The sequence below is a fragment of the Aspergillus aculeatinus genome (genome assembly GCF_003184765.1).
Source record: "Aspergillus aculeatinus CBS 121060 unplaced genomic scaffold BO66scaffold_49, whole genome shotgun sequence".
Taxonomy (NCBI): Eukaryota; Fungi; Ascomycota; class Eurotiomycetes; order Eurotiales; family Aspergillaceae; genus Aspergillus; species Aspergillus aculeatinus.
The window spans coordinates 121251-148745 of NW_020291518.1; the positions used below are offsets into that span (position 1 = coordinate 121251).

General features: G+C 53.3%; 9 protein-coding genes across 9 annotated transcripts; 4 read left to right on the top strand and 5 right to left on the bottom strand.

The window, feature by feature from the left end:
* Positions 1 to 693: 693 nt before the first annotated feature.
* BO66DRAFT_298420 (uncharacterized protein) lies at positions 694 to 1927 on the bottom strand (the record flags this gene model as incomplete). Its single annotated transcript, XM_025643207.1, has 2 exons — positions 694 to 1392; positions 1502 to 1927. Coding segments are annotated over 2 exons (1125 nt in total), but the record flags the coding sequence as incomplete, so codon positions are not given.
* Positions 1928 to 3658: 1731 nt separating this feature from the next.
* sec17 (alpha-soluble NSF attachment protein SEC17) lies at positions 3659 to 5240 on the bottom strand. Its single transcript, XM_025648000.1, has 5 exons — positions 5054 to 5240; positions 4825 to 4948; positions 4446 to 4752; positions 4202 to 4376; positions 3659 to 4149 (listed from the first exon to the last, which is right to left on the bottom strand). The coding sequence occupies exons 1-5, from the start codon at positions 5084 to 5086 to the stop codon at positions 3910 to 3912; spliced, it is 879 nt and encodes a 292-aa protein (XP_025500407.1). The 5' UTR covers positions 5087 to 5240; the 3' UTR covers positions 3659 to 3909.
* Positions 5241 to 5293: 53 nt separating this feature from the next.
* BO66DRAFT_172487 (DUF726 domain protein) lies at positions 5294 to 6259 on the top strand. The gene has a single exon (XM_025642309.1). It carries the CDS (start codon positions 5507 to 5509, stop codon positions 6086 to 6088), a length of 582 nt encoding a protein of 193 aa, XP_025500408.1. The 5' UTR covers positions 5294 to 5506; the 3' UTR covers positions 6089 to 6259.
* A 101-nt stretch (positions 6260 to 6360) lies between these two features.
* Positions 6361 to 9567, top strand: BO66DRAFT_414227 (DUF726 domain protein; the record flags this gene model as incomplete). The annotated part of the gene is made up of 3 exons (XM_025649459.1): positions 6361 to 6783; positions 6883 to 8324; positions 9393 to 9567. The coding sequence occupies 3 exons, from the start codon at positions 6361 to 6363 to the stop codon at positions 9565 to 9567; spliced, it is 2040 nt and encodes a 679-aa protein (XP_025500409.1).
* A 2090-nt stretch (positions 9568 to 11657) lies between these two features.
* aspf13 (allergenic cerato-platanin Asp F13) lies at positions 11658 to 12473 on the bottom strand. The gene has a single exon (XM_025642310.1). It carries the CDS (start codon positions 12255 to 12257, stop codon positions 11820 to 11822), a length of 438 nt encoding a protein of 145 aa, XP_025500410.1. The 5' UTR covers positions 12258 to 12473; the 3' UTR covers positions 11658 to 11819.
* A 2939-nt stretch (positions 12474 to 15412) lies between these two features.
* gprD lies at positions 15413 to 16616 on the top strand (the record flags this gene model as incomplete). The annotated part of the gene is made up of 2 exons (XM_025648942.1): positions 15413 to 15862; positions 15927 to 16616. The coding sequence occupies 2 exons, from the start codon at positions 15413 to 15415 to the stop codon at positions 16614 to 16616; spliced, it is 1140 nt and encodes a 379-aa protein (XP_025500411.1).
* A 3721-nt stretch (positions 16617 to 20337) lies between these two features.
* BO66DRAFT_331120 (NADPH-adrenodoxin reductase) lies at positions 20338 to 22068 on the bottom strand (the record flags this gene model as incomplete). Its single annotated transcript, XM_025644078.1, has 3 exons — positions 20338 to 21198; positions 21261 to 21695; positions 21763 to 22068. The coding sequence occupies 3 exons, from the start codon at positions 22066 to 22068 to the stop codon at positions 20338 to 20340; spliced, it is 1602 nt and encodes a 533-aa protein (XP_025500412.1).
* Positions 22069 to 22395: 327 nt separating this feature from the next.
* BO66DRAFT_474114 (uncharacterized protein) lies at positions 22396 to 25273 on the top strand. Its single transcript, XM_025653116.1, has 3 exons — positions 22396 to 22816; positions 22877 to 23065; positions 23118 to 25273. Exons 1-3 carry the CDS (start codon positions 22637 to 22639, stop codon positions 24969 to 24971), a joined length of 2223 nt encoding a protein of 740 aa, XP_025500413.1. The 5' UTR covers positions 22396 to 22636; the 3' UTR covers positions 24972 to 25273.
* Positions 25274 to 25358: 85 nt separating this feature from the next.
* On the bottom strand, positions 25359 to 27474 carry BO66DRAFT_172684 (Lectin C-type domain protein). Its single transcript, XM_025642311.1, has 2 exons — positions 27249 to 27474; positions 25359 to 27193 (listed from the first exon to the last, which is right to left on the bottom strand). Exons 1-2 carry the CDS (start codon positions 27300 to 27302, stop codon positions 25451 to 25453), a joined length of 1797 nt encoding a protein of 598 aa, XP_025500414.1. The 5' UTR covers positions 27303 to 27474; the 3' UTR covers positions 25359 to 25450.
* Positions 27475 to 27495: the final 21 nt, after the last annotated feature.

A 27495-nucleotide genomic window follows, 5' to 3' on the forward strand; every position in this document is an offset into this window, starting at 1 on the left:
CGAATTATAAGAGGTTACGAATTGCTTGAAATCCTCGACGGGTAAATAGTTCGGTGTCAATTTGGGTCGCTTACGATAGACACAGATGCATACAGTCGAACGCAATACAGAAAGCGATTAACATGAGACACTTTTGCCAGGGGAAAGTCAACCCGCTCTGAAAGACCAGACTAGCGCGTTCAGATTCACTCACTCGTCATCTCCAAATAGCTCCTCGTGGAGATACGCATCCAGCCAGCTCTCATCGTTGGTGGCTCCTCTGGCCTGATTCTCCTCGGGGCGTACCTCATCCAAGATCCCCCCCGAAGCGCCATCATTATGACCCGTAGCCGCGGGGGGCGCGGATCGTTGAAGCACCTGGCCCGCCAGCTGGAAAGAGGAGCCGGGCTTCAGCTTGTCGAGGGGGAGGGGCGCAGGAACAGCCGGAAGAGCGGTTTCCGGGGCGGATGCGGGTTTCGGCGGCGCCTCAACTGGCTCCCCCGCTGCATCGAGTCTGACCGTCGTTTCGGTGGCGGTGACCGCGGCAGGTAGGGGCTTCATCAGATTCCAGTACTTGAATTTGCGAATGGCCGCGAATTTCTTGACCATCTCCGGCGCGGGGATCTTGGCGGGTGCCGGCGGTTGGGTGGCCTTGGCCTGTTCCTGCTCCGCCGCCCTCTGTTTCTCCGCCGCCAGCAGCTTGAATTTCTGGACGGTGGCGGACCACTCCTGCGGCAGATAGTACACCTGCTCCTCGGTGCTTCGCTGCATATCACCCGCCACTTTCATCGCCAAGTCCGCGACGGGGATGAGCTCCTTGAGGATCCCATCGAAGGCCTCGGGGTCGACGATCGCGGTCCACGCGAGCGGGAAGCAGACCGCCGCTACCGGGCCGACGAGGGGCAGGAATCCCACCGCCACCGTGAGGCTGTTCTTGATGAAGTCCGCCAGCCAAGTCGTCGGCTGCGGAGGTTTCCACTGGATCGACAGCCCGTAGTTGGCGCTCGCCACCGTCGTCCAGCTAAGATCGGTGCCGTCGCTGACGAAGGGCGCCGGTCCGCCTTTTGTTGGGGTCAGCTTGCGGTCCACCATGCGGATGATGCGGGCGGAGAAGCAGTTGTGGCCGCGTAAGGCCCGCGGTAGCGAGAGGAGGTTGACGAGCTGGCGGACGTTGACTGCCATCGTCCATTGAGCGTCCGGGGCCAGCCCTAGCGTGGCATCGAGGTTGATGGTCCCCGTGGTTTGCGCGCCCACCCAGTCGAGCTTATCGTGGCTATCGACGGCCGGGTGGACCGTGACCGTGATCTGCCGCGGGATGGCGAAGTTCACCTGCAGGAACGTGCACACGTCCGGGTAGTCCTCCGAGGCCTGTTGCGCGATGGGAATGTAGATCCCCCGGATGCACGCCGTGCGCTAGGAATTGAAAATCAATGTTCAGTGAGAGATTCCATAGCCTCAGACGAAAGATTCCAGTTTCCCCCTCCCTCTCCTTCTGTCAGGGCAAGAAAAGTGTAAGGCATACATCAACAAGAAACCACTCCTCCCCCTTGGCTAAGAGGGGCATCGGCAGGATCATAAACCAGGACTCAAACGCACCCCCTTTGGCCTGGTCGCGGAACCGATTCCCGCTCACGCAGAGGTTGTGTTCCACTGCCCGATACCTTTCTGCGTCACTGTAGGGCTTCTTCCCGTACAAGAAGTGGATATTCGTCCAGTTTCCATATTTGGTGTCCCACCAGTCGCCCTTGACTACCCGGTAGGCAGAGCGTGGATGGTAATGGACGTCCTTCGTGTAGTAAGCCGCCTCATCGTTGAATGCAGCGCGGTTCCAGATATATTCCACCAGGAGGTGGCCGTAGAAATGCTCCGGCTTGTCCGGGTCATAGGTGGAGGAGCGGATCCCGGACCGCTTGAAGAAGCATTCGCCTTCGGGGTAAGCGAAGGACATTTTTTAGTATGGAAGAAGATCCAGATAGCTCTTGATGTGTAGTAGTTCAAAGAGTTGAACTAATATATGCTCTGAGTGAGAACGTGGAGTTTGCAGATATTTATGATCATCAAGAAGGGGGCGTCCATCTCAGTCGATCTGTATTTTGCTGGGAACAGAGCTGAAGAGCTGTGCAACCCACCTCCATGCGAAGAACAATGAAACACCCTCCTTTCGCTGGCGGGCACATGAATCATACTTTCAGTTTGACGTATACATTCACATATACCCCGCAAATGATCTTGTGATTCTGTTCGAAGGATAAGCCTACCTAATCATGATTGGGAACCGCTGGGAAAGGAATTTCAGAGATGGTTAGGGCTGGCTGTGGTTCGGATGGTTCTAGACCACACCGATCAACTTAATCGTCTCAGGTAAGACAGCCTGTGTCAGACATGACTGTAAGTCACACCTCAAGCTACGGCCTTCGAGTGCGATCCGTTGAATACGAGATTCCTGTTAACATATCTTCAACTATGATCCTAGCACGAACATCTCAGCGTAGGACCGGCCAAAGAGATGGGAGTCAGGATGCAGGGCCTTTGCGACTGCAAGCTCGATGTACCACGTTGTGTGACATGTTTTACCTTCTGTGCCGTATTTCAGATCCTGGGAAACAGATCCCGAAAAAGGTAGTTCATGCACTTCGGCGTCCTGACCGAAGAGGGGGATAACGGACATCATAAGGTGTCCATGAAGTCTGACTTTGGATCCAGCTGCAGCAAGGATCATTCACTCCCCTCGTGCAAGCAAGAGCTGTTCTCACCGCCCTAAACTACCTATAGTCGAAAGCATATGCAGCAGAGCAAATGAACAGAACGATGTAATTGAAGAGACATGCCCAGGAATTATTACTCACCGCAGGACAAGATAGGTAGTTAGGGGAGATAAGCTCGGTTTCGCTTCACCCGAAATGTGCCACTAGACTCCAGCACTCGTGTAAAACGCGAATCTGTCCCTGAAGTCCTCGGTTCTGCTTAGCAGTCAACAATCATCTTTTGATAGATGTTCCACACGATATATGCACCCGTGATGTGGGTGTTGTCCTCTTCTGTAGCTGGCTCGTGTAGGCGCAAAGGCTCAATTTCCGAGAAAGAGTACAGCCACCTGTCAACCTGAACAATGGATATGACAAATCATGGACTTTCGGCTAGATCCAACCGTTCGAGCTTGTGCAGATAAGAAAGTCCTTTCTTGCAGTGTCGTAGGGCGGCATAGGCGTATCGATTATGTGGCTGTTGGGAGACATGGAGGGTATGCTATGCTCCTGCGGCGGAGTAGAAGTTACTCGGTCATTGCAGCCCCCTAGTGGATCCTGTTTCCTTCATTGTTAGGGACGTGGAGAGGATTGGGGAGTGGATTTGCGCTGGCCTGGCAAGAGGTGAATAGTGCATTAATCACAATTTTCTTCAAGGGGGGGCAAGTGTAATGGGTATCATGGATGGGCAGGTTTGTTTTCATCGGACGGAAACCGGTTGTTAGTCAGTTATAGTGACTGTACCTGATCGAGCTCACGGTACTGTTGCGATTGACCCAAATATGAAGATAGTGCACGAGAACTTCCAATTCAATTTGTAGTAGTGTTGATCAATGCCAAATGATCTCGTTGGCATCGCTTTCATAAAGGGACGATACGAATGTAGATAAAGCTAAAGATGATGGACCACAGTCAGGGTCAAACTGATGCTATATGGGGTCGATCGGTAGAATTAACATAACCTTCAATAATGATAACTTTCAATAACCTTCGATAATGGAGCCTGATAGGCACCGCGCAGCATGTATCTAATAAGCATGGAACCAGCCAAAGAAGTAATTACTTGAGATGCGATTAGGAACTCGAAAGCAGGAGAGGTGGCCCTTCCTCGGTTTATCAAGTATTTCAAAACCAAATAACTAGCTCAAACAAAAACGAGGAAGAAGAAAAGAAGGCAAACGGGGCGCTAAGAAAAGTCCTCCTCTTGCGACTCGATGTTGTTCTTAATCCGCAGCAGGAGCGTCGTCTTCCACTTATCCAACTTGCTGAGCTGGTCGTACTGGAAAAGCTTGTCGGCGAAAGCTTCCTGGTCGCCTGCTTCACAGGCCTGGACCAGGTCGACGAGAAGCTGATGCTCACGCGTGGAGGCGAAGGTGGTGTCGATGTCGCGGTAGTTTTCGAGGGCACGGTTGGTGGCGACCAAATCCTATTTTCGATGTTAGGCAGTGGAGGATGTTAGAGGTTGACAGTAAACCAACATTCGTCGCCAAGTGGCAGATACCAGCCTTGAGGAAGTAGTCCTTGACCGACCACTTCATGAGGTTGTTGTTGATAGATGAGCGGCCAATGCGCTCGTAGTGCTCGATGGCCTTGTAGTAGTCACCTTCGAGGGCAGCCAGATCCGCAGCCTTGAGGTAGTGCTTGTTCGCGAGGCTGCGTTTGCAAGATTAGCTCTGCCGGATAGATGGCCCGAACGCTTCATCTCTGAAGGGTAGAACATACGCTTCAGCATTATCACCCTCAAACCATTCCGCTGCCTTCTCATAGGCTTCCAGAGCCTTCTTGTTGTCACCCAGTTCCACCTCATACACTTCGGCCAGATGTTGCTGCTGCGACGCAGCGCGACGGAGGTTCCCCTTGAGCACGTAGTGTTGGATAGCGCTGGAGAGCACGCGGGCGGCGTCCTCGGGGTCGGACTTGCGGTAGACCTTGAAGGCCTCGGTCAGGGTGTTGGCAGCGTCATCGGGCTCGTTGAGGTTTTGCGCCTGGATAGAAGCGGCCTTCTCGAACGCAAGACCGGCTTCCTTGTCTGAAAAGGGGGAGAGATTTGGTGTCAGGGTTGAAGTAAGGCGACTCGGAATGCGGTGCGGAGGCTGCTTACTCTGCTTCTGAACTCGGAAGGCATTCGCAGCCTGCGAGTACAAGTCGGCGGCATTTTCATATTTCTCTGTGCGCCCACCGAAGAAGCTGAAGCCACCAGATGCGCGACTCAGCGCTTGATCAGCCTAAAGAGTGGAGGAGCATGGAATCAGTGATCGTCATTCATTTGGAGTCGGGTATGATAACGTGGAGGAACAGCGGGGCGGGGGAGTGGGATAAGGAGATTTTACTTTTTGGAGAAGAACTCGAGGATCTTGAGCCATGTTGAACAGCTGAAACTTATTTACCGCAGAAGAGAGCAGAAGTTATATTCCAGCTAGAGCAAATAAAGGATATTGGAGATATGAGAGCGGCTCAGCCAGCAAGATGAGGAGAAGATGGAGGGCGAACTGAAGCGTTCAAGGTTGCCGTCACTAACAGCGGGCGGGATCGAGAGCTTCCCTCCACATCAACGTAGGCGGTGGGCTGTCCCGCCCTTTTATTGGAGGACAGCCATTATTGTTGTGAGGTGCTTTTTGCTCTCTTCCCTTCCTCCACCGCAGTTCACTGGGTCTCAATCTCCAGCCTGTCTTGCTTGTTTATCTCTCGCTTTGGCTTTTACAATTGGCACAAGTTGTCTACTACATTGTTCAATCTGACCTACTACTTGCGCAACGTTTTACGCACTCATCATCACGACCGACATGTTCTTGCGCCGCAGCAGCTCACGGCTATCCGCCTTGTTGCGCCGTCAATCTCCGCGCTCCCTTGTCGCCAAACATCGCTCATATTCTACTTCCCAGCCTCAAGGACAAGATGACATTGACGCAATTCTTGCAAAGCCGACTTGGTCTGTCCGCTCGCTGCTCCCCGACGAGACCGATAAGCCCTCCATTCCCTCGGTGACTCCCGAACAGCTTCGCCATCTGCTCCGCTTGTCTGCACTGCCCCAACCCGCGAACGAGGAAGAGGAGAGAAAAATGCTCGACACTCTGGAGTCCCAGATCCATTTTGTGAAGCAAATCCAGCGCGTCGATGCCAGCGGCGTTGAGCCTCTACAAAGCATCCGCGACGAGACTCCTGAAGCGGTGAAGGAAAACACGATTGGTCTGGAAAAGCTCAAAGAAGCCTTGTCCAAGGAACGGGTTGTCGGACGCAACAAGAGGATTCAACGAATTGAATCGCAAAGGAACGAGCGACCGGACGGAGACATCTGGGATGGAAACGCCCTCGCATATGCTTCCAAGACCAAAGGCAAATTCTTCGTTGTGGATACCAAAAACTAAGCGCTTCTTTCTGAAGGAGAAAGAGATCAAAATCAGGCACTTTGCACACACGCTGGAAGGCTGATTCAACTTAGGAGTGACTTACGTGATTGTTTCAGCTGCTCGAAATAACCGGGGGCAGTCTGGGCGCTGAGTCAGCCGTGATCTCATCTCCGCTGCAAGCGGCGACCTCCTGATTTCTGTCTCACTCACTGATGCCTACGTGATTGCAGCTTGTAAGACACCCCTTAGCATCAATTGATGTAAATCTCCGACTGTGGTCATCCGCAATCATGTGGAAATCGTTCAAAGAGAAACATGCTAGCAAATTCGGGTCGGGCCATGCTACGCCGCCTGCTCCGTCCCCGAGCGACCGCGGAGCAGATCTGACAACCATCCTCGACCGCCCGCAGCGCGCTGACTTGACTGTTCTGGTCGCTGAGGCAATTGAGCAGATGCGAAATGGCATTGTCGCTAATTTCCATGTCGCTCCTCCGGCCATCCAGGAGACTACACATGACTTCTCTAAACATGAGGAGGACGAGGAAGATACGGACTCCTTGTTTGATCCTCTTGAACATCACGAGGACGAAAGCTCAAACGACCGTGCTCCATCGGAAGTAAAGACTTCGACCAAGGATCTTCAACTCGAGGCCAAAGCTCTCGCGGGCTTTGATGACTGGAGAGATACCGTCCTGCTCCGGATCGGGGAAGTAGTAAATCGGGACGATGATGCTCAGACTGAATCCAGCCAATACGACGCATCGCAAGAACTGCCCGAGCCACGACTGGAACAGGATGAGACTGCTTTGAAGAAACTTCGTGAGGTTTATCCTCCGGTCGAAACGCCTCTCGTGCACCTGCCCAGAGCGAAGAAGCTGTTGATCCTACACTCGTTATTACTGTTGATGCTGAGTCTAGAGCACTACAATGCTCGCTCACGGGTACTAATGCTGTACGTATCGTCTTCCTTAGACCTTGACGTCAAGATCCTCAATAGAGACGAAGTCAAGGTTGCACGGGGACTGCTCGACACGGCTCTTCAGCTTTCCCAAGCCGAGGCCAAAGAACCTGGGAAGCACCGCGATTCGTCTAGAAAGTGGAAGGTTGGAATAGCATCTGTCGCAGGAGCCGCGTTGATCGGCATCACGGGCGGGCTCGCCGCGCCTCTTGTTGCGGCTGGTCTTGGCACAGTTTTGGGTGGGCTTGGCCTTGGCGCCACAGCCGCTGCTGGCTACTTGGGCGCCTTGGCTGGTAGTGGTGTCATCGTCGGAGGGCTCTTTGGTGCTTACGGAGGCCGCATGACGGGTCGCATGGTCGACAAGTATGCGCGGGAAGTGGACGACTTCGCCTTCCTGCCTATTCGTGGTACCCATCGAAGGTCGGAGGACGAGAGGGAGGCAGCTGAGAATGATCATATGCTGCGAGTCACAATCGGCATCTCAGGTTGGGTGACGGAAGAAGACAACTATGTTGTCCCGTGGAAAGTGATTGGCAGTGACTCAGAAGTATTCGGTCTACGTTGGGAAAGAAAGCCGTTGATGAAGCTCGGCAACGCCATGAACTATCTTGTCACGAGTGCTGCCTGGGCTGCTGGAAGTCAAGTCCTGTCCCGTACTATCTTTGCTCAGATTATGAGCGCAGTCATGCTACCCCTGGGGCTACTCAAGGTTGCCCGCGTTGCGGACAACCCATTCAGCGTGGCCAAGGCTCGTGCGGACAAGGCCGGTGAGGCACTTGCGGATGCCCTGATCAGCAAAGTACAGGGCGAAAGATCTGTCACGCTGATCGGCTACTCGATGGGCTCCCGGGTTATCTTTTCTTGTCTACAAACCCTCGCCAAGCGGCAGGCATTCGGCTTAGTGGAATCAGCGGTTCTCATGGGTTCACCTACTCCGTCTAACGCACCTCACTGGCGCCGTTTACGCAGTGTTGTCAGTGGTCGATTGGTCAATGTGTACTCTGAAAACGACGCCGTTCTCGCGCTACTGTACCGAACCAGCAGCCTTCAGCTTGGTGTTGCCGGTCTACAGCCTGTGCAGAGTGTGTCCGGGGTGGAAAATGTGGACGCCAGCGACTTTATCAGCGGCCATCTGCGGTACCAATTCCTGGTTGGACGCATTCTAGGCGTGGTGGGTCTAGAGAGTATCGATGCTGACGAAGTGGCTCGGGAGGAGGCAGCATTGGAGGTCAAGGATAGAAAGCAGGAGCAAGAGCGCCTGCATAATGAGCGTGCCGCTGGATTAGATGGGGATGAGTCCGCGCGGCGACTTCTGGAGAAAGGCGATGCGCAGGATGAAGAGAAGATACAAAGTGAGGTTGACCAGAAGACCAGAGAGGGCTTGTCTCAGGATCACGAAGTGCGCCCTGTTCAAACTAAGAGTCCAATCAACCAGTGATGCGTATTGAGCTGTATTCACTGGAGGAGAATTGACAGGCTCCTTAGGTCAATAGAACCTGAACCGAACTGGATTGAATTGCGGAATCTCGAGCGATGTTCATTTAATTATTGGTACCTTGAATCACCCGTATTGACAGACCGTATTCACACCGTAGATTCCAAGATTCTCTATCATCCAGAGCGCTTCTTATTCAATGGAACCCTAAGAGATGACACCCCCCGTTGTCAACAACTTCCTCTTCCTCTACCACAAACCATCCCTCCACGTCCACCCACATACCAACCAACACACCTATCTCCATCAAACTTATCTTCTCTTTGTCTCTTCTACTTCCGAGATTATGGAATTGGCAGTAGCCCACACTTGACAAGGTCTACATTCCAACCGTGACCCACTGGAAGTCTTGAAATCCGGCTCAACAAGTCAACTCCAATGACCTTCAACCCGAAAGACTCCACAAAGGCTAAGAAACCAATAGAATCAAGACCTCCACAGGTAAGAGAGGTTTAGCAAGAATTGGAAGCCTGGTCTAATGCTCGAAACATAAGAAATGCAGCTTCCAGACCATAATCAACCTTACCTACTACATTGAAACAAAGGGTGCACCAGGACCCTTCCACCAAACCTCCTATTTATATGGGCTTGTGCAATGCGGCAATTTACCACGACTACGTCGCGATATACCGAATGCTGGTGGCCGGCCAAATTCTGATTTGAGAAGACGTTGACGAAGTATCTCTAGTTAAGACCTCGTCGTGAACTGTGGCCGATGTATGTCATCGAAGCAGACTTTTCTAAATCGACACTCCTGAGACAGGACATAATTGGTGGATTGGCAATTCGCAAGGCCAGAGTCCTGCTTGCCTTGCTCATCCAAGCCGTTAGGTGCTGGCCATATTGGCCGTGCTATAACTCCTGAAAAGAATTTCCCGTACCCGCGTCCAAGGCCTAAGGCCAAGGCGAAAGCCGCGGCTCCTAAAGGAGCCATCCATACTCCAGAGCATCTGCGTCGGCAAGCTGAGTGTGGCAAACAGCGCTTTCGGGACTTACAACCTCACACATGATCAAGAGAAACTAGACTTCCTTGAAACGTGGTAGAGACTTGGGAGTGCTGATGGGTAGGGTATCTATCCCATAGCCATACATCGGGCACTTTCGCTAATGGACAGTATAGGTCAAGTCTTACAATTGTCGATATGGGTACGTGACCACGTACGATCAAACGAGATTGGCCAAAAGGGCTGGGATATACAGGTTTCAGCTGTTTAAGAGTTTCTCGTATAGATGCACACTTGAGCACCTCCATTGCTTCCACCCGTAAAGCACAGAAACCACCATCACCACCACCACAAAAACAACTGCTGCTGCCACTAAACTGTCTGCAAGTCAATCTATTGAACTACAATTGCCTTCGCACTAGCCTTGAGGGTATCCGACAGTAGATCAAAATGATCACCAACTTTACCACCAAAGCCACGGCCACGGGAGGTAACAATCAGGCCCAACTTGGAAGAGGAGACTGCTCTCGTGGTGAACAGAGACTTTCATCCCGACACGAATGCTGCTGCAGATGCGGTCAATCCCCTATAAACCCCGGAACCGACTCAACGGGACCACGGTCATCGCACCGGGAGAGCAAACTTCTCCAGCAGCGGGGGCAACTCTACCAGGGAGAAGAAGCCTGAGTGTCATGTCGGGAGGGCAAGGGCCACTCCGCCGAATGCGTGGCAATGTCAGACCGGTCAGATCGTGCGCGTAACCATCGCGCATGTGTCAGCTGCATCTACTCTACTTCTCAGAAAGGGTCCCTGTGCGACCGCACTTGAAGTCCATCTCTTGAATGAAAACAAAGCTCTTGTTACAATGTTCCTTTCCTGGTGTCAGCGTCTTCTCTACGACATAGAGAAGTGGTTTCTTGCGGAAGACAAAAAGAACCTCAGCTTTTTGTCAAAGCCGCTAAAGCAGTGGCCCCTGGACGGAGCAATCCATAAGAGGATTGCCGGCATTCGTTAAGTCGAACTCATTGTCGTACTCATCGCGATTTCGAATCCGTCCTTATCACCAATCTCCCGTCCCCATCTCCTGGCTCATCGACATGTATCAAGACGTCGATTAGGTATTCAGTATCCGGTCAATGGACTCGCATTTCCTTTGTACACCTTCAATCAAAGACAGCTCGAACAGCTCCTGCGCAGCAGCAACCCAAAGTTTGACTATTGGGCTCTTACTATTGCTTGTGCTCAGGGTAGCCTGCGGCGGCAGCAGCAGCAGCACCACGCACGGCAGAGAGAGGCATAAGAAAGATATCATCATGACGCAACTGACTCGTTTCTCATATCCGAGGCAGCCAGTCCGGTACACCGGTACATAGATGGAATCTCACCATATGTACGGGTTTTTCGCGACATACCATCTTACCTGGTTCGTGCGTTGAGCTTCCGGAGGAATCAGATTTAGCGGCCTCGGGGTCTATGGCACCCCTAGGAGGGGGAGAAGAATGAACATTTCTTCAACCCAACGGGTTTCTGCCTTGTGTAGGACAGTCATCCATCCGCTGTGAGGATGCGAACCATGCTGATAACTACAAAGCTCACTGGAATCTGGTCACAGAAAGGACAAGGGAAGGGAAGGGAAAGGGGCGCAAGTCAAAGGTCGAGGAAAGCAGCCTACAACTGATCCCTGTCCCATACGCCTGACTTTCGTCGATGACGGTTTTACGCATCTTGGGGACCAGTACCGTCGGTCGTCCACGGCGACGAAGACCACCCGCGCACGTGGGTTTGTTGTACGATGGAAAGGGCACGCACACGCACGGACCTGAGCATGAAGTATGGATAATCGACAAGCATATGGGCGCATATGGCTTGGTAGCAGAGTTGCAAGAAACGCGAGTAAGGGATATCGCACCTACTTACTTTATTTGGGAGCGGGCAAAGAACCATGCAAAATTGTGCGAGTCGAGGGCGATGAATGGGATGGTGTATGTGGAAAAACTGCTGATCCAAGATGGGTCTGAGGCTGTTTAGCGGAAGGAGATGCAAGATGCAAGTTGTGCTGGGAAGAGTTTCGCATCCGGCGTTCTTCTGTATTCTATACCATCATGAATATTGTCTGGAGACAGGAGGAACTACTTGAGGATGTTACAATTGATGCTGTACAGGTCAGCTTGTGACTTGCTGCTTACCACAGTGCTACTGTTGACTTGCATGACGGTGCACAAAACGTGCAGATATTTGACATTATGACATTAGAAGATTAGCGAAATCCAAAGACCAAGATATGACATATCCATCACTCAATCCATTAACCAATCAGACAGAAAATTCCTAAGCTCGCAGCCTCCCGAGCGCTCATGCACAGAATGATGAATCCACCTCAGTGTAGGTCGCTGTAACCCGACCCAGCGCAACGGCCTGGTTGTTGGTCAGGCTGTTCATGGCTGCCTCAGCAATGTTGAAGCCACCGGGAGCCGCATCAATGGCCGTCACATAGATCGAGGTGGTGCCGTAGGTCAGCTGGTAGCACTTTCCGCAGTTGGGACTGCCCCAGCCCGACACGGTGGGAGCACCTCCAATGTTGGGGAAGCCCGGGATGTCGGCAAAGGTAGCGTAGTTCAGGTTGGAGCAAGAGACGGTGTTGATGGATTGGCTGCCAACATCAAACACTGTGTCGTAGGAGACGGAAACGCTGACGGCCTCAGCGGCCTCGGTAGTGGTCTCGACTGGCGAGGCTAGAGCGGAGGTGTAGAAGACACTGAGAACAGCCAGAGCAGATGCGAATGACTGCATCTTGGAGTAACGAATATTGTCTGGGCTGGGAGAGTATGACGAGGTTGTTGCTCTTGGTTTCTTGATTGCGTGGGTAAGAGGATGTGTGTGATGAACTTGATGAGCAGGTAATTTGAAGTGTCCGAGGAGCGGTTTATATAGCCTTCTCTTTTCATTGACTTGGTCGCGAAGCGGTGTGTTATCGAAGGTAGGCTCGCTCAGTGGTTGCCTTGGATATGACCTACCTGGTCAACGTGCTGCTATCATCCGTCGCATCCGCCTAAGCACTGGAGGCCTGATGCTGGGAATAGTAACATGATCACAGAATATATCGTCCACGTATTCCGAACTAGGACAGTGACAGGTATAGATCTGCACACAACGAGGCGGGAGTGAGACATCCCCCCTCATTTGGCGGAGAGCAACACCACATCAGTAGTGAGCGGGAGAGACATGCGGGGGTGGCAGGGACCGCAGCACAGACAATCCGGACCAGTCAGAGCAAACGAGCTCGGGCTTGGGATGAGACATACAGCCTTAGAGGCATTTGCTGCTCTCTCATCCGGCTACCTCCGACTGGGAAAAGAACAGGTGACTTGTCTTGGAGGCTGTGGGTTGACTGGGAATGGATCCTATTCATAGAACATCCAAGTAATACAACTGCAGCATGGCCAGGTCATGCAACCCCATGCCAAGCGACTCAGCATTCCTTCCCGTTTTCCTTCTAACAACGTCAATCATCAATCTCGACGTTGAAGCTGCATGGGGATATTTTTACTGGTGAGTCAAATATGGCCGATTCGATGATGGTTTGGACCTTGAACCAAAAATCTTCTGCGAAGGCTTGACTACTCTGGGGGGATAGCTTGGCGAATGGTGCCGCTTGATCATTAATTGTTAAGGTCTCATCATGCCAAGAAACGAGACGAGCCATTAGGGAGGGATCGTCGCATCCGGCGTCGAAGCAGCGCGATGCCTCCCGTCGATCAATCCTTCCAGATCCGATGTTCGGAGTAACCCCCAGACAGAAGGTCGGGTACGCACAGTGTAGGAGGTCCGAAGTCCTGAGGTGGAAAACCACGGCCGCATTTGGGTTGGGCCGCGACGGCTTATCCTAGAGATTGAGGTGCCGAACACCTCTAAGGCACTGTGCACCTGGGATAGTTGCTGTATTTTCCCACTGCCGACCGGTTGGAAATCCCTCCAGAAAAGACTTGGTCTCCGCGTTCTTCTTGTTTGTTACCTGCGACAACAACCCATGCCCATTACACCAACAGAATTGAAAGTGTTTTCCGTCGAGGCCCTGTTCATGTACTCTGGATCTGACGTTTGAAGCTGTGTCTGCTGATGACGATGGAGGTATCGGGGTAGCCGCAGTATGGTGGGATGGCACTTGGAGTAGACCACGGTTCGTGGTTAGGAGCTCGTTCCTTGGAACCAGCCTCGCGGCTGGGAAGTTTGGTATAGTTCAGGAACCATGGACGAGCCATCACATGGCTGTTTCTGAAGATTGGCTATCTATGGGCCTCACGAGGTCGTACCCAGCCGATCGGGTCAGCTTCTGGCCACGATGGGGGAATCCCGAGCAATTAAGCTTCAAGACCATGGCTTTGAAGAGGTCCGCTCATCCCTGAAGATCACTGCACAACCCGAAATGAGTCAAGGTTGGAGTAAGAGATGTGATGGCGTGTGGAAGGAATGACTTGGAGGAGGAGTTGAGACAGTTGAGTTGACATCGATGTAGTATGAGTAGTCGAGTTGGTTGTGTTGGTGAGACCTTGAAGAGGAAAGAAAGCGAGAGACACGGAAAGGTCACTTGACTTGCTTCTCTTTCTACTTTGTACTCTTCCTTTTCACCCCACCACCAAATGTCAACTCTGTCAACTCCCTTTCTCAATATACCACAGAACACAATCACCAGCATCTAAACAATGCAAAGATGCTGATACCTTGCATCTTCTCCCACCAACAACCGGTACCAGATTTCTGGGCCGCGATAGCCTTCCACTGGCGGAACTCTTGAGGTCGAGAAGCTTTGTGTCTACGTAAATTCCCTGACTGACAAACTTCGATGGCGTGCGAAAGCGACTAGCCCACAAGCAGTCGGGGGCTGTATGAGCCTGCAGCTACTTGACCCAGCTGCGTTTAGACTCCGTCGCATCATCGGAGAGCGTGCGCTCCAACCATGAAGATCTTTGGCGTAACAGCCCGACTTCCCCGTGCAGATTAGATCGATACTCCGTCCTGCAGGCGATCCTGCACAGAACTTTCGACTTCTTCTCGAGTCCTCTAGCAGACTTCAGGGGATTAGCTGTTCCAGCATGGATCAGCAGTCCTCAGTAAGGAGCTTGTCGCCTGGTCCGCACCAACGGCACCCTTCCGTTCGAAGAAGATCCGGTTACAGATTGACGTAAACACTCATTGAGTATCTTCTGGCAATCAAAACCTGGCAATCTTCCTCTCCTCTGGGATTGAGCGTCTTTTCTAGACTTCCTCGCAAATCGGCGGTTGTGCAGCAGCGCAACGGACTCGGAGAATACTAATAAAAATGATTTTGTTAGATGCAGAAGTGGACCCCGCGAACGAAGACCGTGCAGCGTGCAAGCTACGGAGTACTATTCCTGCTAAATCCTGCGCTAGCAGTATGCGAGCTTAGCATTTGGTGTTTTGGTCCCTGTGGTCCACTCACTAACCCGCACTAAGCTTGACCCATTGTCAGATTTTCGGATGCTCCATACCAGATCTGTGTGGCCCCTATCCGGGTCTGCAGTCGGAAGAGGCAAGACGTGTGGATGGTCACGGCCAATTGTGCTGGCAGGATTCAACTAGAAGGCGAAGCGAAAATTAAGGATGCTTCGCGGAGAATTTAGACTGGACGTTGCCATGCATGATAACCCAATTTCTAGCCTGCCAGTCCCTTAGCATCCTCAACAACCTTCTGCCCCAGGATTTAAAGCCTGCGCCTGTCACTTTTCTGAGCCGGCTGGACCCTGGTACCTCTGTCAACCTAGCACTTTGGATCTAGGTACTCTTACACCGGGAGATGAACGATGCCTGCTCTGTCACTACTGTCACACCTGCTGTACAGCAGTGATGCTGGTCGCGCCCATCTTGCAGGTCGGTCGACCCCGCAGGTCGGAATCCTCACGGCCAGCGACAAAGCAGGGTTCATCGCCATGGGTGTTGTCGCTCTCTGTTCTTTTGTTGCATCCTTCGGTCTGCTGTCATTCCTTACCTATCGTTTCATCTTCTGGCGTCAATACTACAAGCGTCCGCTGGCACAGAACCAGTACGTTGTCTTAATTTATAATCTCCTCCTGGTCGATCTCCAACAAGCAACGGCATTTTTGTTATGTCTTCACTGGGTTTCCAAAGGCTATGTCTACTATCCAAGTGCACCCTGTGTTCTTCAGGGATGGTGGATTCAGATTGGTGATCCTGGAAGTGGTCTGTTTGTCTTGGCGATCGCCATGCATACGGGTGCCGTGGTTCTGCGAGGTCGACAGTTGCCATTCCCGATCTTTGTCGCCAGTGTCGTGGGCCTTTGGATATTCATCATCATCCTTGGTCTCATTCCCGTTGGCTTGTTTGGCTCTGAAACCTTTGTTATATCCGAAGCAGGCTGGGTAAGTGGTCCTGAAGTTGCTTGGTACACGGTTTCAAAAACTAATCTTTCTGTCACATCTCCAGTGCTGGTTGAGTCCACAACACGAGACGGAGCGACTATGGCTGCATTATCTATGGATTTTCCTCGCCGAATTCGGTACCGTCATCCTTTACGGAATCATGTTTTTTTACCTCCGACGCCGTATGCAGGAGGCGGCGTCTCTGCGTCAGAATCACCAAGAAAACTTGAAGCGATTGAACCGGGTGGTCGTTTACATGGTCATTTATCCTTTGGTTTATCTGGTGCTGTCGCTTCCGTTGGCGGCTGGCCGCATGTCAACCGCCCGGCATATTGTTCCTAGCCGTGCTTACTTTGCGGTGGCCGGGACCCTGATGGCTCTGTCGGGCTTGGTGGATGTGGCGGTGTATACCTTGACTCGCCGCCACTTGTTGCTGGAAACTGAGCTCAGTGCCTCGGACAGGATGTATGCTTACACGGAGTCGGCGGCATACCAAACGCACATCACGACAGGTCACGGCCACAGCGAGACGAAAAAGCCGCGCATGAAGACTCGATTTCGGCGGGGAGGCCTACAGAGCATCAACGACACGGTGGACGACAACCGCGACTCGTCTACCGAAGACATTGTGCGCAAGACGGACATGGAACTGGCTGATCTGGGACATGGCGTGTACCAGGAGACGACCATCGAAATTTCGCACGAGCCAGCTGAGCCCGAAGATTTTCAGAAGATGAATCGCCACAGCGGGTGATGCCGGTGGAGAATTCAGCCGGATTCTTACTCCACCTGCCATTCATTCCCTAGATTAATTTTTTTCTTTTTCTTTTTTCTTTACCCCTTCATCCTCCTGTGTGGATACAGTCACTCTTTCTACTTACTGAGCATATCTCACCCCTTGTCACGATCTTTCTTACGAGAATATCCATGATCACTATACCAATTCCTGTATCTATAATGTACACCTAGGTTGTCCATTGAGGGCAATTGATAATCACTAATAACTTTCTTCCTGGTGACTGTCTGACGCGGCCTGTCAATGCTGTTTGCTGTGTGATTACGGATACCTCCCCCTACTTTCCGGTTGCACGTTCAATTGTCAACCCCACCGACGGACACTGAAGCGGATACGAAGCCGGCTGCCCTGGATGGCACTGCCCCGACCAATGGGCGGTCTGGAAGGGCAGTCGGCATGAAGATCGACAGGCCGGCCCCACAACGTGGAAGCTTGAGCCGGCGAGAAATCTGATTGGTCTCCACCTCGTCGGCTGCCGCACTAGGCCTACTCTGGAGGTACTCTGGTTTTTCCCTCTTCGGCAACTCCCTGCGGCTCCAGCTCCGACTCGCTCAGTCACTTCTCAATGAAACAGGGGCTGGATCGTCACCAGCATCGACTGGCAATTAAAGTTTTCTACCAGCTTCTCGGTTGTTTCCCGTTTATACGAGATGCCTGCTGGTTCTGGTGCTGCTAGTCTCCGGAGCAAAGGATGTCGCAGAGAGACACGGCAGGAAAACCTTCATCTGTCCGGATACTCGGGTCAAGCGAGACTGCATGATGCATTTGCTAGTCAAAGAGAGGGTCGAGTAGCTACCTAGTCACCGGTAGGCACCTACCTTGATGTCGCAGTCCCTTGCGTATCTAGCGGCCGACACTTGCTAGCATACGTCTGAGTTAAAATACATACATCTGCAGCATGAGCTTGGCGGCACAACCAAGCACCTGTCTCTCCTGCTGTCGCTGGCGCTGTCATCTCTGCCACTGACTCGCCGCCAACTTACAGCATACCTCTCCTCTGGGCAACCATTCCCAACGTGGTCATCCTTACCGACACGCGTTCCAGGATACCTGAGCTGGTCGTCGACGGCAGCAGGTTCTTCGCGTCTGTCGCCTAAGCGATCCACTTATACGCGCACACACCCTTCCCGGTGGCTGCGCAGCTGGCAAATGACAGCCTGCGTGAATTTCGAGTCGAGCGTCATTTTCGAAGCCGAAGCGATGAGTGGCTGTGGCTGGAGCTACGTCCCGTAACTGTGGATGTGGCTTGGTGGCTGAGGTCGGAACCGTGGATGGTACCCAGTGGGCCAAGACTTCGTGATTAGTCCGTGATTCCTCGCGTGCTGTGTTAGTAACGGTAACAAGGAGGTGGATATCGAGAGACTACGATGCATGTTCGAGCGTGTTGAGAGGTGGCAGGGCGGTTGATGATATCTTTGCGTGACTTGGGACTTGGATGTAAGCTGTGCGACAGTCATTGGTCGGGTTTCGTCTAGATGGAAGAATGATTCGCAACACTATGGCGATCATAACGAACTGGAGATGAGCATGGATAAAGTCAGCTCCGTGTGTTTTGGTTGGGTTCCGTTGGCTAGAGGTGCTCTAGACCCATGTTCTTGCGATGAGATTGGAGGAAGAGCAGCCGGTGTTGTGTATTACTTACTGTTGGATGACTTCGATTGTTCCTTCCATAACTTAGTCATTCTGGTTATGAACATGCTTGGACGATCCTTCACCGACAAAGCCATTGTCTGTTGGTCAGACTAGATTCAATGACACTGAACTGCGTCAGGACAGGGCATGGCATCATTGTTAGCTATCATGGCTCACATTGCAGCCATGGTTCATAGTATATTAGCATAACATTTTCTAGAGTGAGGACGAGTTTTATAGCTGACAAGGCCATGTTTAAGTATAAGCATGAAATTTGATAGGTTGACATCTATGCCCTCATTTCTCAAATATTCGTGTCTACTCCGATGCTGATCTCTCGGTTTCCTTCAGTCCTAGAACAGGTATGTTCCTCCCCAGCCTTGAGACCAACAATTCACCCCAGGAGAAGTCACATATGTCTGACTCCATCCTGGTAGTCTAGTTATGCACTTGATAAGGGGTGCTATCCCGGACCCGTTCCCCTCCCCAATTCATTCATATCTACTAATCTGGCCCGATATCATGTCATATATATGAGATACGCCCTTCCATGATCAGAATAAAGTCTGAAGTTCTCAGCAAGAAAGACGATACTATCTTGCCAGATATCAGGAACAAATCTCATACCCACAGCCTACTATCTCACCTACTGGAACTACCTCAACCCTTGGTCATTTCACACCACACGGCCACATATATTTCCCGCTGACTCGACACACAACACCATAATTTATCATTGCAACCTGCAATTAGCACTACAACCAAACCGCCATTCAGCATAAAAAAAACACTCTCAAATATCCGATTACCCCAAGGTACATAATATAGCCAGGTATCCAACACCCGCACCCCCCTCTCCCACGTAGTCGGCTATAACATGGACATCTCTAAACCCCTTCGACCCCGTCGTCGGCCCCTAAGGTTAGCGCCGGCCCTAACCTAGTCTAGCCTACCTCCCTATTCCCATCTAATATCTACTACAAGACACCGCCTCACCCTAACGTCTTAGCTTCGCGACCCGGCACTTTTATTTTCATCTCGAGGTTACCGTTTCCAACAGAGGAATGGAGAAAGGGGAAGGAGAAAGACGGGACTAGACTAGCGGAACGGGCGGATGAGGATCCCCGATGCTGATGATCTGAAATTGGAGTTGCGATGTGGTAATTGTTTCCACTTGGGTTGGTCTTGCTTCGATTGAGTCATGTTGTTGGGGACTGACTTACTCATGTAGGGGGGGAGGGGGAGTGTGTGTGTGACTGAGGCGATGGACTGATTAATGAGGTGGGTTGGGTTTGTTTCTTACGTTGGTAGGGGTGATGTATGCTTATAGTAAATTTGAGTGATGAGGTAGGGTTTGTGATTGTTGGTGGTGGTGCTGTGGAAAGTGTATATATGGATGGTTCATTGTCGTTAAGTTTCATCGATTGTGTCGTCGCGTCTCTCGATTTTGTGTTCCACAAGCTTTGAGAGAATTCCTCAAGCAAGATGTCCATGATTCCATATGGCCTCGACTTTCCTTACTTCTACTCCTCACAACGTGTTTGTTTTGGTCCGAGACGGAGCGGAGACACTCGGGGTTCTGGTCCCGCTCCCCGATACTATGATCCACCGGAATGGTCGTGACGTTCTTGCTCCTGGAGGCGTGGGGATGCAGAGTATAACATCAGAAAGTAGTATGTAGATTGTCTGATGTTTAGGATTCGTTGTTGTTGTAACGTAAGTTAAAGAACTATATCATAGTCAAAAATCTCGAATATGGGATCTGAACGTACGGGGGCGCAAGGTTCAATGGTCAGACGATGCCAAGCCAAGGCTGCAGTGGGGGGTTCAGAGGCTCAAAAAAGGGCAGAGCGGGATGGTATTCAGGTCTGTCGTACGGGGCTACCGGTTGTGGATCGGAGGGTTGGTGCTCGTGCTTGTGCTCGTGGCTTTGGTTTGATGGAGGGTGCTTGTTTCACCGCTGTGATCAGATCACTGGTTGGTAAGGTTGGTGTAGCGACAGGTGAGATGTGCGTTTCTGATTCTTCTATAGTACAAGTCTATCGTCTCATGCCACAACATCCAGCATCTCCTCCACTCGCCCGAACTTGTCGCGGGTCTTCCCCTTCTCCTGGCCGCGCGCGCGCTCGGCGCGGTCAATCTGCTGCCAGTCTTCCCAGCTCGTGGGTCGCAGGCCGCGCTTCTCGGCCTCCGGACGAACGCCCTCCCAGCCGAGGCCGGTGCTCTTGTTCGGACCGTTGAGCGAGATTTGGCCCCTTACATCGGCAGCAATGGCATCGGCCGTGGTGAACGCATCGGTCATCGTCGTGGCAATGACGCCCGTCGGACCGCGCTTGGCCCAGCCAGCACAGTACAAACCGGGCAGATGGGAGATGATCGAGCCATCGGGAAGCTCCTGACGATCGCCGGTCTCGGTGCGGCTGGTGATCCGCCCGAATCCATCGTTGGGGATCACTCCGCGCTGTGCATCGAATTGGACTCCCAGGTCTTCCATGCCCGGCAGCGCGAGCGACTTGTATCCCACGCTCCGGAAGAATGCGTCCGCGGGAAGGTCAACAGTAGCCCGCTCGCCGGTCGGAATATATTGAGGGGTCACTTTGGCGCTGGCAAGAAATGGGTCGGACGTGTCCAGTTGGTTGCGAGCGAAGGTGACATGTGAGAGGCGGGCCGCGTTCTCGGGGGATGTATGCAGGCTTTCGGGGGAGAGGAGGAAGTCCAACGACCATGACTTCTGTGCTGTGGACGGGTCGTTTGTGGAACCCTTGGCGAGGAGCTGGACCAGTCGTTTCTGGGCGCGAGGCAGCGCTGACATGACTTCTTCGGGAGGGAATAGATCCTTAGGGACCGGGTCGAACGCTACGGATGGTAGCTGGAGGAGTTCGCGGAGCTCTTTGATGGTGAACGCAGCCTAAAGCCCAACGCGGTAAGTTTCTGTGAAGACACAGCCAAGGGCAGTCAAGCAGGACATACCTGCATTGGTCCTCGACGACCCACAACGCGGACCCTTTTGATTTTGCTTTTGAGCAGCTCCTCTACCGCATACTCCGCGATGTCCGTCTTGCGCAATACATCAATATCCGACAGCAAGATCCGGGCCACGTCCAGAGCCACGTTGCCTTGTCCTACAATGACAGCATTCTCCCCAGTGGTCAAGTCTGGAGCCAGATCCCGATGCTCGGGAAGGCCATTATACCAGCCGACAAACTCCCGCGCCGAGTAGACGTTCCGAGCGGCTTTCTCGCCCGGGATGCCGAGCTCTTTGTCCTTGGGTGCGCCGTATGCGAAAACGATGGCATCGTAGTGGGGCTTGAGCGTACTCAGAGGGAGAGACGCGCCTAGTTCGACATTGCCAATGAAGTTGAATCGCGGGGATGTGGCGACCTCGGTAAATTTATCTTCGCAGTTCTGAATTGGACGGATGGTATGTAAGTCATGGATTTGAGCGATGCTCGGTCGCAATGGCTGAACGTACCTTGACCTCGGGATGATCAGGGGCAACACCATATCGGGCCAGACCAAATGGGACGGGCAGCTTCTCGTACATATCAACGACTACTTCGTCCACCTTGGCGAGCAAGCGATAGGCAGCATAGAAGCCGGCCGGACCCGAGCCTATGACGGCGACACGAAAGGGTCTCTCATTCTGTACCACTTGGCTGTATCGACGAGTTTGTTTGACAAAGTGAGCTCGCCGAGGTCGTGTCAAGCCGCGCCACGAGGAGCGAGTGATCTGCGCGGTGCATTGAGCGCAGACATAAGGGGCACGTTGGAGATGCATCGTGTCTGAGGGGGGAGAAAATGAATCACTCACTCAACCACGGGCAAGCCACTTGCAGGGTCCGATGACATCGTATCACGTGATAGCTCTATCACATCCGTTGCCGGGCCGACAATCGGGCGTGTTGTTGACGATCGGGTCGCAAACCATGGAAATGAAGGAACCTGAAAGACGGTGGATGATGGTTGGAGTGTGATTAGTTAACTGATGGATGATGACAGACGCAGCAGCCTGCTTGCTTTGCTGCAGGTGCCAGCCCTGCAGGTGCGCGCTTGCTTCCCCTCCCCTTCACTCCCCATCGCTTTCTCCTCTTCCATTCCTCCTCCTCTTCGTTCCACGGTTCCTACATTCTCCCTCCCGCTGTCATTACTGTCGTTCACTTCCTATTCCTCCCCTCGTGAACCTCTTTCTGCTGGTTGCGACGGGTATTCTTTCTTTCTTTTTAAGCTTATCACACGCAGCATTCCCACATTCCACATTCCTCTCAATCTCTGCTCTCCACCCCGCCTATCGCGTGGGTCAATGCTCTAGTCCTTAGTTCGCGGCGTCGTCGTCATCCATCGCGAACATGGGCGAGTCCGACCCTCCATATTTGTATGATCGCCCCATCCGCCAGCATACAGCTTCGCCACGGTTCTACAGCCAAACCTTCAATCCCAAGGCCGTGACGGAAGCAAGCTGGGCTCAACCGGAGCCGAGAGCGGAAGTCAAAGGTCCTTTGGTTGATCTCAATCGGCACCCGGACTCGGTAAGCATCACCACTACCGATCGTCGGCGTCGTTTGTTTATTCGTGCTCATGATTTCTAGTACTACAATGTTCCCGATCGGACGCGATGGACTCCAATGAGCCCCCACACAAAGAGTAGAGTAATTTACGGAAGAAAGGTGCAACTGGGACTGCGAGTTCTCGCCTTGATCGGTGCGCTGGGATCGTTGTTCTGCTCAATTGTCATCAAGAATGCAGCAAACACCATCATCTGGATCGTGCGAGTGGGGGTAAGTGCTGCACTAGACCACGAGGAGTAGATATGTACTGATCGCGCTCTAGCCCGCTGTGGCGATTTTGCACAACATATACAGTATCTGGCATTTGAGCCGATCTGCGATCAGCAGGCCCCCTGGCTCTCAGGCCAGCTACATGCTGTTCGCTGGAACTCTAGATCTGGGATTAGTTCCGTTCTACGTCTTTTCGGCATTTCTGGGCTACAGGCAGTGGACTGATACCGCCTGGAACTGGACCACGATGCTGAGTTCTGAGTTTGATGTGACAGCCAAGATCGCCGAGTCCACGTTTCTGCTGAGTGTTGTCAACGGAGGGTTGCATGCTCTATCCCTTGGGATCTGCATCTTCTTGGGGATAATCTTCCGCCAGATCCACCGTTTGCCTCCGGACATGAACCCACTGGAAGACAATCTCACTGCGCGCCCAATGAGTCGCAGCAGACAGAGCATCAAAGAGAAGCATGCTAGTTTGTCCACTCTGGATACTGACGTTGGTTCAAGTGAAGATCCATTGATCGATGCTCGCAAAATGCCATTCGTCCACACCCGCGAGAACTCGTACCTCGATGGCTTGAGTCGCTATCCTCCCAGTGTTTCCGACAAGAGACATTCTCAACATTCGCAGTCCAATAAGCGCATGTCGCGGGCCGAGTCGATCCCTCAGCTGCCATTCCAGCAGCCTAATGATATTCCGGACGATATCACTATCAACTCGCCAATCGAGAACCCCGATATTTTCAATCGACCAACCACAACAATCTCACATGGCTCCCCAGTCCGCAAGCCGTCGCCCGCTATGCCTCCCCGGTCTCAATGCGCGAGTCCTGCTTCAGATAATTGGATCGTGTACCCATCTCGCTCTGGGACCCCCGTTGAGGCAAAGACTCAGCATCCAGACCCTCGTGAACCATCCTCCGCATACAGTGCCGCCGAGACACTGACGTCGGCCAAGAATGGGGTCATGGATTGGTTCAACGGCTCGCATCGACAAGATCGGCCTGTTGGACAAGCCATCACAGAAGACGTTCGCGGCGAATATGAGTCAATTGCAGCCAACGAGTTCTACAGCCACAACAATGACGACGACGTTCACGATTTCCTGTACCGTACTGGCTTTTATGACAACGCTGAACAAGACATCGGCGACAACCGGATCGACATTTTCCAAGACAGCGACCATGAACACGAATACCTTGACGAAGAAACTCGGAACTCACTGCGCGTCAATCCCCTTGCCTTGAATCCTCCGACCCCGCAGCCAAGAATCAACGGTATCCGCAGCGTCACCCGCTCGCCAAGCAACAGCAGCGGCCGTATGGCTTTGACCGATATTCCAAACCTATCACCTAACCCGCAACAACCTTCAGACGCAATCTCTACCGACCCAAGCCCGAAGAAGAGCAAGACCTTCTACGGAGACGTATCTCTGGCAGGCGGAGGCAACGACAGTGGTAGTAACAACATGACGCGAAAGGCCAGTCTGGGACAAAAGCTCGGCAAGTTCACCATGAATCGGAACCAGAAGCGCAGCGCCTACGGTGCACTCAAGCAGCACGATGACGATGACAACGACTACCTGCAAGCCGACCCCGTTACTCTGGCTGGCGATCGCAAGGGTCGCGTGGTCAGCAACTCCGGCGCGGACTTTGGTCGAACGACCACGGAGTCGCATCCCGCTGCAACTGCCAAATCTGCCTCGTCAATGTCCTATGGGAACTACCTTGCCGGTTTGGGCGTCGTGGGGGTCGGAAGACGTCGCGAGGTCAGCGGGAAGATCGCGGAGGAAGGCCGGGCGGAGACGAGCAAGAAGCCGGGATTGGAGAGCAGTAGTCCCGCGCGCGGTGACGAGAATGCCAAGCCTGTGCGTGCGGCCGGATGGGCGCGGTTCGCTGGGCTGTAGGCTCGGTGTTATGGGGGATTATATCTTGTGAGGTGATGTGGTTTGTAATTATTTGTGCTTACGGGAGGGTTTCCTTGTGATATTTTTCTTCATGACTCGATGGGTTATTGATTTGGATGGATTATGATGATCTATGTGGATTATGATTGGTTGATTTGATTTGCTTTGATGGATGGGAATTCCCGCTCGGCTGTGATACTCCGTTAGGTACCCCTTGTGTTGCGTATTGTAAGTAGTGTACAGACGTCCATACTGGCTGGATTACAGCAGGAACAAAAATGGAATGGAAGAACATATCAACCAGATATCTGGAACGTTTGTAATACACATATGTACAGCTGGTAAAACCAGAAATAGAAAATATACAACAAGAAAGATAAAGCAACCAATAAGTACACGTCACCTCAAGGCTGAAGAGAATATCAAAAGATGTGTCGAATACATCCCCTTCTAGATTTTAGGGGGAGCAATGGAGCACCTCAAGAAGGAACGCCCTCATACTCCCACCCCTTGATGACGCGCTTATTCCGGCGGGAATTGCGGCGGTTCGCGTTACATTTCACGAACAGGGTCAAGGCGGCGATGATGCAGATGACGATGCCGGCGATGGCGGCCACGAGCACGGTGCGGCGCTCCAGCTCGCCCGGGTCGGCCGCGTACGGACACCCCGCGTCGGGCCCGCCCGTCACCCAGCACGAGGTGACGTCGAGGGAGTTGAGATCCAGCCAGACTTCCTTTTTGGTGGTGGCCGTGGCCGCGGGGTCGAGGATGTCGGACTGCGTGAGGAGGTAGTGGTACAGGAAGGAGTTCTCGACGCCGGTGCGCGGGACGGAGAGCGAGGTGTTGGGCGGGCAGGCGTGGTCGTAGGCGTCGGCGAAGGAGTGCGCCGTCGCGGACAGGCGCCAGGTGAACGGGGCGGTGCCGACGCGGCAGGCGGCGTGGCGCGTGAGGCTGCAGTTAACGGCGCGCCAGTGTCCTGCTAGGGTGAGGTCCATGACGGCGCAGTGGTTGTTTGTGGAGGTGTCTGAGTCGGAGTCTGAGGATGACGTTGAGGTGTCGGCGGGTTGGTGGATGGACCAGGCCCAGGAGGTGGCCATGGAGAGCTGCTCGTAGGGGGTGATGGTGTCTGCGGCGGTGGTGTTGAAGAGCGTGTCGTTCAGCGATGGGGTCAGGCCGCAGGCCGTCAGGTTGACCGAGACCGCCGACATCTCCTGGATGGTGGCATTGCGCGACTGTCCGGTCGGGATCGGGATGTAGTCGGAGATCGCCCAGGAGGAGTTGGCGTCCGCGATGCTGCTGGCGCCCGGCACGTAGTAGCAGGTCGAGTCGAGCTGGCCCGCCGCGTCGACGGAGATGGAGATCGTCGAGGACAGGAAGTGCGCCGGGAAGATCAGGCTGTGCGCCGCGGACAGGTCGTACCCCTGCAGCTGCGGGTCGACGGTGCCGTATTCCACTAGCAGCCGCTTCTCGCGCGCCAGCTGCACGAACTTCCCGCACGGCCACCCGTCCGGCGTGCTCTGGATGCCCTTGGCGTCCGAGTCCACGGTGAAGTACTCCGCGATCGGCTTGTAGCTGTCGTCCACCTCGTACCAGGATTCGTTGAGGTTGGCGCGCTCCGAGGCGAGCTCCGACGGGGTGTAGACGTACGAGGAGAGCTGGTGGTCGAAGATGGAGTTGAGCGTGTCCGAGCCCGTGGGCAGTTGGCCGCCGGTCAGCTCCGAGGCGGCTTCGTCCGGGTGCGCGGCGCTGGCGGCGGCGTGCAGGTTGAATGTGACGAAGCGGATGTATGCGGTCAGCTCGGTGCTGGTGCGCTGGAACAGGCCCCGGAGCACGTCGATCAGCCCGTCGAGGTCGACCTTGGTGGTGCACCGGTAGGAGCCGAGCTCGTAGAGCAGCGACCCCGAGGAACTAGCCGTCGCGGTGACGGTCGCCTGCGCGGCATTGGTCGCGGTCGCGGTCGCGGTTTCGGTCGCGGTGCCGGAGACACTGACGACCGTCGCGTCCTGGGGTATTGAGACTGGGCAAAGCAGCCATCTGCGTTCGTCGGGGGACCAGTACAGGTCCACGATCAAGCGACGATATCCGACCGTGAGTAGGTTCGAGATGCATCGCCCCGCCGCATCTTCGTCATAGATATTGTTGCTGAAGCATGCTGCGCGCAGGGAGACAGATGAGGTGGTGACGAAATTCAGCGGGATCTGGCCGGCGACGTCTCTTTCGCTCTATGCGACATTAGTGGTATGATTCAACGTAAGGTGGAGTTTGTCGCAAACTCACCAGGAAGACAGCCGACTGCGTCGCATTGAGAATGATATCGGGATCGAACTTCATTGATGCGTGATTATAGGCCGCGGACAGCGGAGAGGCTGATTGCGCGATGGAAAAGTCGGCATGACCGTTGGATTTGGAGCTACATGCGACAAAGCATGAGTTGATGATGCAGCAGTGGAGAAGGGAAGGTGAAGCAGCACGGAAGAGGGGAGGAGGAAAAGCTCCGGCCGGCCGAGTGCGGAGAAGAAGGCGG